The 12,609-nt window shown below is 39.7% G+C and overlaps 1 protein-coding gene across 1 annotated transcript; it reads left to right on the forward strand.

The window, feature by feature from the left end:
• The first annotated feature begins 319 nt into the window (after positions 1 to 319).
• On the forward strand, positions 320 to 10,796 carry LOC124614007 (phosphopantothenoylcysteine decarboxylase). Its single transcript, XM_047142824.1, has 2 exons — positions 320 to 813; positions 10,351 to 10,796. The coding sequence occupies exons 1-2, from the start codon at positions 463 to 465 to the stop codon at positions 10,624 to 10,626; spliced, it is 627 nt and encodes a 208-aa protein (XP_046998780.1). The 5' UTR covers positions 320 to 462; the 3' UTR covers positions 10,627 to 10,796.
• Positions 10,797 to 12,609: the final 1,813 nt, after the last annotated feature.

Genomic DNA, 12,609 nt, shown 5'->3' on the forward strand with positions numbered 1-12,609 from the left:
ATTAAATGTTGACTTTGGAGAACAGAATGTGCACCTTTGGTTTGTTTACACAATATCTTTGAGAAACAAACGATTCAAAATAAATAACAGCTGTTTCGTAGCAGTTGATTTACGAAGGCTTCCTATTTCAACAAGGTTTTAAAATCTTTCTGATATGTCAGCTGTGACGTTCGGTAAAAAGACATTTACTCCAACGCCTCCAGATAAGGGCAGCTTTCCACTTGATCATGACGGTGTGTGTAAGACGTCTATGCTAAAATATATGATATGCCTACGCGAGAACAAAAATGACAATTCAAAGTGCCGGAAGGAAGCAAAAGATTATTTAGGATGTAGGATGGATCATAATTTGATGACTAAAGAGGAGTGGTCGAAGTTAGGCCTTGGTGACGTCGATGTAGAGTCGAAGAAATAGACTGTAACGGACTGCAATATTGCGTAACAAAGTGCTTTTGAGGAACGATGCCGAACACAGATTTTAAAAGAACTCCCGGTGATGATGGATCATTGCGACAGAAGAAACACGTTTTGATAGGTTGTACAGGGAGTGTTGCTACTATTAAACTGCCGAACCTTGTTGCATTTTTGAACCAAAAATATGATGTAGATATTCGTATAATTGTGACGAATCATGCACAGCATTTTTATTCGCCTGAAGATATACCCTCCAGTATATCAGTTTACACGGACGACGACGAGTGGAATATGTGGTCCAGACGAGGTGATCCTGTGCTCCACATCGAACTGGCAAAGTGGGCCGATATTTTTGTTATTGCGCCTCTTGATGCCAATACTTTAGCGAAACTATCGCATGTAAGTATACCAGTTTATTAATTTTAATGCACATTGTTGACTACACATTTATATGGGGAAATCACACTGCTGTCTGTTTAGCCCGCATCTCGTGGTCGTGCGGTAGCGTTCTCGCTTCCCACGCCCGGGTTCCCGGGTTCGATTCCCGGCGGGGCAGGGATTTTCTCTGCCTCGTGATGGCTGGGTGTTGGGTGATGTCCTTAGGTTAGTTAGGTTTAAGTAGTTCTAAGTTCTAGGGGACTGATGACCATAGATGTTAAGTCCCATAGTGCTCAGAGCCATTTGAACCATTTTGCTGTCTGTTTATGGTTTACCTGTTGTTTCATGGGATATTTTTGGAGCGGAATTACAGTCGTGTGTACTCTGGTCTTCGTGTGTTCTAGAGGTGATCAGAAATGAGCGAAAAGAAACTAACTGCTAATGCCTCATATTTAGACCGTTACAGCTTGTAAAATAGATAGTGCATCCAGTTTTCATTAGACACGAAACTTTTCTTACCCAAACAAAGCATCTTCATTGGCACACTCATGGTTGTAAGTTATTCTCAATACTCGTGTTAATTTATCCCAGAATGCAATTCCTTTCTTATTGATTCCAAAATTTATTATTATTATTCACAATTTTTTATGCCAGCATCGACTAATTTACTTCCAAATTATTTTGTTTGCTGTACAGGAAACAGGACGAACACATGAGGAGCAATATTCATGTATATTGTATATGCATTTTGTGACCGTACAAGTCTCGTGTATCTTATGATGATTTGTCACAGACACCACTTGCAGTAATTAGTTAACGAGTTGTGACAGTGACCAAAGTGATAAGCTAGAACTGACTGGTTTCTCAGCATTTGGAATTAGTGCCTTGGGCCCTATTGTATAATTCAGTAGTTCTTACTACAAATATCACCCCTAATTGGTTCTATTTCCTCGTTTAATTCCTTGCCTTTCAATTTTCTGGACTTTTTTCCTATGCAACATTAACAGTGTACAGTAGTCAGTGTAAGGTTTCATTTTTCCTCATGTCACCATTAACCTCTTTGACTTTGGTATCAACAGGCCCTCATAACAAAATAACCAAATGCTCCATCATTTAACAGTTTTACAATATAATGTATAAAGTTCTTTGTACATATCACGTATGGCCCTATGTCAGCTATGTGGCAATTGTCTGGTGACACATTTTGAACTGAATTAAATTATAGTCTAATAACTGGCTATTTGGGTCGATTCTTGGTGTGAATGCAGAAAATTCTCATCAACACAGTGTTACTTTATAACATAAAGTAGTTATGACCCTCAAGAAACAACCAATGGATGATGGTGATAACTGAAGATTCCAGTGCCACTGGTTGCTTTTTATCTGTGATGTCACAAAGAGGGCAGAGACTCCTTTTCAACCTTCAATATGATAGCTGTGACACTGCGCATTACATTCACAAACGGATGCAAATAGTACAGAAACAATGTGAAACTAATGGGAAAGCTACAGGAATTACGTCATTTTGAGTGGGGAGAAACTAAATATATGACAGTTCCAATAAGGAAAACATTCAATAAAAGTTGCTCTTGCTAAAATGAAACACATGAAATCCTCAACAATAAGCAAAACCTGAAGACAAGACCCTGGAAAAAACTGGTACTGGACATTTCGCTAATGTACAAAGATCAAACAATCTTGCTACCGTGAACCTACACAAAGGTACAAAAATCAGTACTGAAAATTTCACTTGACCTATATAGCTCTAACAAAATCCATGATACCACAAAAACACCCTCAACTAATCTGGTATCTAACCCTTCACTTGACCAATATAGCTAAAATGAAGCCCGCAGTAACACAAAACCAAAGCTCGCTTATACAGGGTGAAAAGTATTTAAACCAACAAACTCTGGGAGGTTGTAGGGGACATCAAACAAATATTTTTCCCTAATGTCATTTTTTCCTATGAGGAGTATTTAAACTGGTAGAGGAAGATTTCTCTGGCAGCAAATTAATTATACCAACAAACACTTTTCCATTTTTTATGACCCAGAGACAACACATTAACACAACCCAATTTCAATTACAGTAGATTTTCAAAAATGCCTCCATTGACATGTAAACAAAGGTTACACCATCGGATCATGTTCTGTCTGACATGGGCAAAAACCCCAGGAGTATCCTGAATTGTTCCTGATGCTGTTCCTATCTGGGCAACCAGATGCTCTTCTGATGCAACAGGATTTGCGTAAACATGGTTGCGCATCGCTCCCCACACAAAAAAGTCCAGAGGGGACATATCTAGGGATCGAGCAGGCCATGGTACAGGACCACCTCAGCCAATCCACGTTTCTGGGAACTGTCGCTCCAGGAATCGACGCACACAACGTATGAAATGTGCTGGTACCCCATCATGTTGGAGCCACATGTGTTATTGTGTAGGGAGCGGGACGTCTTCCAACAATTCTGGCAATGCTTTGGTAAGAAAATTGTAATAGTACCTCCCATTTAATGGCCTAGGTAGCAGATATGGCCCAATTAAAAAACAGTCCCCAGCAACACTTACCCACACATTAACGAAGAACCGCACTTGATGAAGTAGTACGTTGGTTATCTTCACTCCAAACATGCGAATTGTGCATGTTGAAGACTCCATCACACCTGAATGTTGCTTCATTAGTAAACAACACGGAGGATGCAAATGTAGGATGCCATTCACACTGTTCCAGGTACCACTGGGTGGATAATCAACTGGGTACAGGTTGTGGACACACTGTAAGTGAAATGGACGTAACAATTGCTCTTGAAGGACTGTTCTTACATTCGTCTGATTTGTCCCCATGTTACGTGCTGGTTGAAGGATCCCACTCCACATGCTGCAAGACAGCTTCCTCAGATTGCAGCGTTCTTACTGTGTGACGGCGTCCCTGTACAGTTAATCTGCTAAATGACCCGGTCTCACGCAGACGTTGGTACACAGCAGCAAAGGTCATGTGATGCGGGATACAGTGGTTAGGATGTTGTTGATAAACCTGCTGTGCAGTTCGTCTGTTGTGGTGCGCTACGTAGTACGCACCAACCATATCAGTGTACTCACTCCAGGTGTATCGCTCCATTAGTAAACAGAGACAATGCACTACTACACTGGTGGACAGCAGTTGCCTTCAACTGAAGAGCGTAATACGCCCTCTAACAACTGAAGATCATAATATGGCCTCTAACAACTGAGGAGCGTAGTACGGCTTCCACCGGTTTAAATAATCCTCATAGGAAAAATTGACATTAGGGAAAAATATTTGTTCTGATGTCCCCTACAACCTCCCAGACTTTGTCGGTTTAAATACTTTTCACCCTGTATAACTAATATAGAAAACCCAGCATCACCAAGGTGAAAGAAACTTCATGGTACATACCAATCACAATCCAGCATTGTCACGAACTGATGTAAGTCAGCTAACACAAAAATCTACCAATTTAGTGATACCAAAATGTTGTCAGCAGCAAGTCCACATTGGCCAGCCTAGGCTTCTAAAACCAGGATATCATTTGGATGAATGCCATATTGTCCAGCCAACAGTGCTACGTACATGGGTCCCTGGTCTCAGATGCAGCGCCTCTGGTCCATCTCATACCTTTTCCACAAACATAACACTTCAGGTACTTGGCAATTATACAAAATAACTATAGGAATTTGTCTGTGTCAACATGTCATCTGCCATTGTGGCACGCTGGTTCCTACTCATAAATTTCATTCTCATGTTCATCACTAACAAATAGGAAACAAAGTTAGATCTCCAACCATAAAGCGCACATCACACTAACCCAAAAATGAATCTATTCCCTGGAACTGCCAACATCCAAATAACTCTTCAGCCGTCACAAAGTCTTCCAATACTATTCTCATCAATAGCAGTTCAGAAGTCCAATGAACCATTAATGTCACTTACTAAATATGAAAATATAAACATCCCACACTAGATAGAACCACCGCACCCTCCAACACACTCTCCGCAAACACTATCCATTTGAAATATTCTTTACTACCATGACGCCGCACAACACAACAGAATTAGGTCATTTGTCAAAGGAGACAGGTGGTACTGCAAACTTCAGTTGACCCAGATGAAAGCGTTAGAAAAACAAAAAACAGACACTTTAATAGTATCTTGATGGGAATAGAGTTTTGTGGGGTGTCCTTGTTTTTATTAGTGCCGTGTTATTCGTGGTCATTGCATTTATGTTATAGAACTACCTTAATCAATGTCCCTGTCTCCCATTCAAACATATTAGAGATATTGGACTAGGCTTTTGTTTTTGAACATTTTGGTTGAAATTCATATGATGAGCTATTTCCACATGTGCTGCTTTACTGTGTTCAAATTCCATCAACTGGAAGTTCAGAAGCTACGTCATTGTTTTTACATATTTTGGAGTAACTGAAGCCCTGACAACTCTTTGCAAACTTGCAATCGAACTTTCACCTTTCAATCTAACCTGTTGCCACAGCTAAGATTTCATATTCACATTCAGAGGCATGTCAGGTCAGCCAAATTGTAACCTTTCAATCTAACCTATACATTATGCTACACTACATATCAGTTTGTCACCATAACCTACATTTCAAGAAATAGTGTATATGCAAAAACAAGTCAATTTTGTTTTCTCTTTGCAAGCATTTGACATCATAATACGACAACATGATTACATCAAGGCATGGAACTGACATCCAGTGTAGATAGATTCAGTTACCACAAATTTTGGCCTCTATTGTAAAAGATATGTATAATTTTAAATTACGTATGTAGTTTTTAATAATTGTGTTACAAAGATGTACATGTTGCCATACACATTACATTCACTAACAGCACAGAGGCTGTACTGGTGAAATTGTTTTCCTTGTACAATGTTGAACAGTCTTTGTAAGTTGGATGTTATGGAGCAGCATGTGACATGATATTCTGTGTGTAAGTCTGCATACCTTGGCTTATGGTAAAATCGTCTGAGTCATTAGGCTGCGTGACATTCCTATTCAAAGTTCAGTTCTCAACATTTTGATCCCTGTGCTGGCGTATTGATCTTCAAATTCTACTAGTGTCCTACAACAGCTGGACTGTCAAAAGACATTATCGTGTTCAGCTATAAGAACTATTTTCCTGCAGTTGAAATATCAAAGAAAGAATACAGTTTCGCAAAGAAGACAGCTACAGATTTCCCTCTTCGAGGCTACTTGCTATCATGGGAGCAAACACCAAGCCGCGGCAAGCAAAGAATATAAACAACTGAGGCAGTACAACAGTAGTATTTTTAATTCAGCCCATCTTTCAATACCTGCTTTCAGTATTTACTCAATAATGATGGCTCATCAATTGCAGGCTGAAGATTTTTACCCAGTAACTCCATTTCTCTGGAAAAGTGTGAAGCCAGTCTTTTTATAATTGAATGCGGCACTATCTATTGATAGTGTTCAGCCATCCAGGGTCACCACTGAAATCATGAAGAATACTCCGTTAGCGGGATTGAAATGTCGAGTACTGAAGTAGTTAGAAGAGGTGTATGATGTGGATGAATGACTTAGAGGAGCTCTGTGTGTGTGTGTGTGTGTGTGTGTGTGTGTGTGTGTTTTACCATCACAACACTCTATGTTGATTTCAGTACGCAGACTTATGTTCTTCACCGTTACCCCATGTAGCAGTTCGCTATTTTTTCATATTTTGTCTTTTATCCCAAATTTAATCCCACTGAAATGAAGATGGGGGTTATCATGAAATGTGTCATGGGATTATAAATGATGATATTTTGGTTGTTGGTGTAACTTCCTTTGCACACTTTGTCGTTCTTTAGTGGATAATAACAGTAATAAATTGCCAACAGCAGCATGCAATGGAAGAGACATGGACACTGTAAGTTCACTTTAGCTGATATTTTAATATGTTGCCAAGTGGCTATATCATTTACTATTAGCAGTCAGGCAAAAATCAAACAACAGAAAATCCAGGATGGAATTATGAGGAGGAAAGTTGCTAATCACCATATAGATGCTGAGTCACAGGCACAACTAAAAGACTAGCTCACAATTAAAGCTTTTAGCCATTAAGGCCTTCGTCAACACACACACACACACACACACACACACACACACACAGAGAGAGAGAGAGAGAGAGAGAGAGAGAGAGAGAGAGAGAGAGAGAGAGAGAGAGAGAGCACTGCAGTCGTTGTTATCAGTTTGTTATTTTGTAATGTATTTTTGCAACTAGAAATTTGTTAATTCTACTTCATGGTGAATGTCCAGTTTCAAGCCTTTCTGAGAGAGTGTCATAAAAAAAAAGTTAGTTACACTTTTAATTTAGCTTCTTTCATTCACTGAAGAGCCAAAGAAACTGGTACACCTGCCTACTATCGTGTAGGGCCGCCGTGATCACACAGAAGTGCCCCAACACGATGCGGCATGAACTCAACTAATGTCTGAAGTAGTGCTGGAGGGAATTGACACCATGCTTCCTGCAGGGCTGTCCATAAATCGGTAAGAGCACGAGGGGGTGGAGATCTCTTATGAACAGCCCGTTGCAAGGCTAAATAATGTTCACGTCTGAGGAGTTTGGTGGCCAGTGGGAGTGTTTAAACTTGGAAGAGTGTTCCTGGAGCCACTGTGTAGCAATTCTGGACGTGTGGGGTCTGGCGCTCTGGCACTGTTCTGCTGGAATTGCCCAAGTCCTTCGCAATGCACAATGGACATGAATGGATGCAGGTGATCGGACAGGACGCTTACGTATGTGTCACCTGTCAGAGTCATATCTAGACATATCAGGGGCCTCATATCACTCCAACTGCGCATGCCACACACAATTAAAGATTGTTCACCAGCTTCAACAGTCCCCTGCTGACATGCTGCGTCCGTGGAGTCATGAGGTTGTCTCCATACCTGTACACGTCCATTTGCTTGATACAGTTTGAGACAAAACTTGTACAATCAGGCAACATGTTTTCAGTCGTCAACAGTCCCACATCGGCGTTGACGGGCTCAGGCGAGGCGTAAAGCTTTGTGTCATGCAGTCATTAAGGGTACACTAGTGGGCCTTTGGCTCCGAAAACCATATCGATGATGTTTTGTTCAATGGTTTGCATGCTGACACTTATTGATAGCCCAGCATTGAAACCTGCAGCAATTTGTAGAAGGGTTGCACTTCTGTCATGTTGAATGATTCTCTTCAGTCATCGTTGGTTCCATTCTTGTAGGATCTGTTTCCGGCTGCAGCAGTGTCGGAGGTTTGATGGGAAATTCCCACTTCATTACTACTTCGGAGATGTTGTGTCCCATCGGTCGTGTGCCGACTATAACACCACATTCAAACTCACTTAAATCTTGATAACCTACCATTGTTGCAGCAGTAACTGATCTAACAACTGCGCCAGACACTTGTCGTGTTATATAGGTGTTGCCGACCACAGTGCCATATTCTGCATGTTTACATGTCTCTGTATTTGAATACACATGTCTATGCCAGTTTCTTTGGTGCTTCAGTGTAAAATCCACATTCCTTTGATAAACATTCAAATTCTAAAGAACCTGCTGCCATTCAGTCTTGGACACAGTAATAAGTTGTTTTGGTGGTGGTGGTGGGTCAACCAGAATTTGTGATACCATCTATCTGCTTTGATCTGCGATGCAACTGTGCTGTGTTGTGTGACATCCTGCTATCATGGCATATTACAAATAAATCATGTTTTCAGAGGGCATGTTGAATTAGGCATTGGTGCTTTCTAGTGTGGGGTGTAATTGATTCATTGGACTGCTTTAATGCTGCTTGTAATAATGATATTGGAGGTGTGTGTGGCAGCTTGTTAGTGAATTATTTTGATGTTGACAGTTCCGGGTAACAGTTCTTTTGGGTTTCGATTTATTTGCTCAATGTGTTGTTGTTTATGGTTGGAGATTTAATTAAATGTTTAGTTTTTAGATATAGATATGACAACATAGTTCATGAGTGGGTTGCTGATACCACAATGGGGGATGGCCTGTTGACCATGATTAAGTTCTGACAGTTGTCCAGTTTAATTGCTGAATATGTGAAGTGTCATGTTTGTGGAGAAGCTATGAGACTGACTGAAATTATTGGGCCTATACTATTGTGTAGGGTACGTATATTTAATAAGTAGGTTATGTATGTGTTTCTTGTATTCCGAATTGGTATTACTGCAGTTTTTATAAATTTTGTGCTTGTGTTGTTAATTTGGGTAATTATGTTGGACTGTGGTTGGTAAGTTAAGTTTTCAGTACTACATATATTAGTGAGCTTTGGTGATGTGGTACCACAGACTTCATTTTAGCTATAGGTCAAATGAAGTGTTTGATACTGGATATTTTTTGACCTTGGGATGGTTTTATGATATTGTGGATTTCATTTGAGCTTATAGGTCAAGTGGCATTCCTGCTATCCGTTTTTGGAACTGTGCGTGGGTTTGTGGAATTATAGAGCTCACTTGAGCTATGTAGGTCAAGTGAAATTTCCAGTACCAGCTTCTTTTCTTTTCTTTCATTGAGATTTTGTTGATTGTTGAGGATTTTATTTGCTTGATTTTTGCATAAATATTTGTTTTGGTGTATCTTCATTATTAGGATTGCCATTCTTTAGATTGTCCTTGCCCAAAATGCCCTAATTTTTGTGGTTGTTCTAAAAGCTTCATGTTATTTCTACAATTAAATATTTTTCATATTTTTTGTCTGTTTGCGCGCATAATGTGTGATGTTATGATTGCTGTATTGTACGAGCTTAAAAGAGGGAAGTCTGCCATCTTCATGAAGTCACGGGTGATAGCTAGTGGGTAGTAACAACAACAACAATAATAATAGTAATGATGACGATAATAATAGTAATCCTTCCTGAACTTTTCATTATTATAGTTTTGTTTCAGTGATCATTTTATTTGCTCTTTTGCTGTACTATCTATTGTAGAAATTGAATGATTTCCACTGTTTCTATTTGGCTCTGTCTTTCCTGTGATGTTTCTCTTGATACGTGGGAACAACATTTTGTCAATTAGTTCTTTATCCATTTTATTTTATCTTTAGAAGGAGCTTTCAGTTACTCAATCTTGAGGCTTTTTTCTTTGTAATTTAGATAATTTTTTGCTGCTATCACAGTATATTTCAGTAAATAATGCCTTCTTGTGTATGTTTGTGTCAATATGGGCATTAGAAACAATACATAAGACTAATCTTGATAATACTATTCACTGTTTTGGATGACCATGCAGTGGTTAGAAATCATGTGGTAATTTAATTGAAGACGAGCTGGAAAACAAAGGGTGTGTTGTATATGTCTGACATCAATGGTAGTAACATAAAAATAATAAAAGTAACCAGTTATGTTTTCATATTTGCAAGCACTTTTATTGCTGTTATGCGAGGTTTTGCACATGGCAAACTGTTCATAATATAGTAGTTGCCAAGAAGACTTATGGTTGTACTGGTACAGAATGTCATTTTTCTTGGTGTGCTCTGCCCTGCTATTATGTTTAGAGGAAAAATACCTTTCAGTGTTTAATATTTGATTTCAGGGTATGTGTGATAATCTGTTGACATGTGTTGCAAGAGCCTGGGAAATTAAGAAGCCACTGCTCTTCTGTCCAGCTATGAACACAAAGATGTGGGAACATCCAATCACAGCCAAACAAATTGAGTCACTGAAAGAATGGGGCTACTGTGAAGTTCCCTGCATCTCAAAAACTTTGATGTGTGGTGATACTGGTTTGGGAGCAATGGCTGAGATAGATACAATTGTTGCAGAGATCATGGGCAAACTAAATAAGCCACATGAGTCTATGGCACACTGATTATTGATTTTATATTTTTCATGTGTATGTAACTTGTTATACATAAAAAATTATGTCCACAAACAGTGATAACTTTGGTGGAAGTCAAATTAGTCAGTTATATAGCAACATAAAATTTAATACTTGTTATGTACTCCTCACTGCCATCATAACATGCATGAGCTATGGTATTTATTGATTTATTGTTATATTACTCCTTCCTTTTCCCATTCTCTGTAATCATATTCTAAAACGAACATTCAGTTTTTCAGGGATCAAGTTTGGCTAGGCTATATGTAGTTTTGTATATCATTGTATAACTACGTAACATAACTTATTTTTAACGTGGGTATATTTTTTCAACTTTATTGAGTAAAGCCTTTTGACAAATGCAGTGAGTCTTTGAGGACCACATTACCCTAGACCACATCTTAAAAAAAAGAAAAGAAGTAGTTTTAGAAAAAAATACTCTACTGCTGTGTACCATAATTAGCAAATGGTCTTCCATGTGTTTTAATACAAAACAGAAAAAAAGTGGACAATATTGAAGTGGACAGCTCAATGTTAAGCCACTGCAATTTTAATAAATTGAATCATATTTCATTTTTAAATTTAAATCCACACTAGTTCAGTTATTCATTTACTCCATAATTTTCACAAGCTATTTCAATTCACATCAACCAATACATCTTTAAAGAGACATCAATACAGAATGAGGTGTATTCAAAAAATTTGGCCATAAAAATACCGTTATAAAAAGTTTTTATTGGTAGTTATAGTTTCTTACAACTCTGATTCACTTTTCCACATAACTGCCATTCACTTCTGTGCACTTTTTGTTACATTGTTCATATATCTTCATTCCATTACATAGAAGTTCTCCTCCTAGAAATCAGACCATCTGGCAGCAGCAGTCTCGAGTTCTTTGTTATCTTGTCCACAAAGCTATTGTTTCAGAAGGAAGAAAAAGAATGGCCACTGGGTACAAGGTTGAGATTATTGAGTGGGTTGTGAAAAAGTTCCCAACAGAAATACTGATTCGTAACTTTATTGTGAAAAGGATGGCTGTGTTACTCACCCCCCCCCCCCGCCCCCCTCCTTACAAGCACACACACAAGTGCAACTCCCACAACATGACCACAGTCTCTAGCTGCTGGGGCCAGTTTGTGAGCAGAGCGCATGAGGGGGGAGGCAACCAGATGGTGAGGGTAAGGAGGAAATGGACAGGGGGGAGGAGGGATAGCAGGGTAGGAGTAGGGGACAATAAAGTACTAAATTACTGCTTGTGCAAGTGTACAGGGATGAGGTGGAGAAAGGGTAGGGCATCTAGGTGCAGCTGGGAGGTTAGATGGAAATTGGTGGTGGTGGGGGGGGGGGGGGGGAGGGGGGGGGGGTAGCAAAAAGGAGAGAAGTAAAAAGACTGTGGGTGCATTGGTGGAATAAGAATTGAGGGCTGTGTAGTGCTGGAACGGGAACAGGGAAGGGGCTAGATGAATAAGGACAATTACTGATGAAGGTTGGGGCCAAAAGGGAACATAGGATGTATTGCAGGGAGAGTTCCCACCTGCACAATTCAGGAAAGCTGGTGTTGGTGGGGATCCAGATAACACAAGCTGTGAGGCAGTCATTGAAATGAAGAATGTCGTGTTGGGCAACATGCTCAGCAACTGGGTGATCCAGCTGTTTCTTGACCACAGTTTATCGGTCGCCATGACAGACGGCTTGTTGGCTGTCATGCCCACATAGAATGCAGAACAGTTGTTATAGCTTAGCTTGTAGATCAAATGACTGATTTCACAGATAGCCTTGCCAGTGATATGATAGATGATGCTTGTGACCGGACTGGAGTGTGTTGTGGTGGTGCAAGGATGTATGGAACAGGTCTTGCATCTAGGTCATATTACAGGGATATGAGGCAAGGAGTTGGGAGCAAGTGTTGAGTAGGGATGGAAGAGGATATTGTGTAGGTTTAGTAGGTGGCTGAGTACCCCTGTGTGTGTGTGG

The sequence above is a fragment of the Schistocerca americana genome, chromosome 1 (assembly GCF_021461395.2).
Source record: "Schistocerca americana isolate TAMUIC-IGC-003095 chromosome 1, iqSchAmer2.1, whole genome shotgun sequence".
Classification (NCBI taxonomy): domain Eukaryota; kingdom Metazoa; phylum Arthropoda; class Insecta; order Orthoptera; family Acrididae; genus Schistocerca; species Schistocerca americana.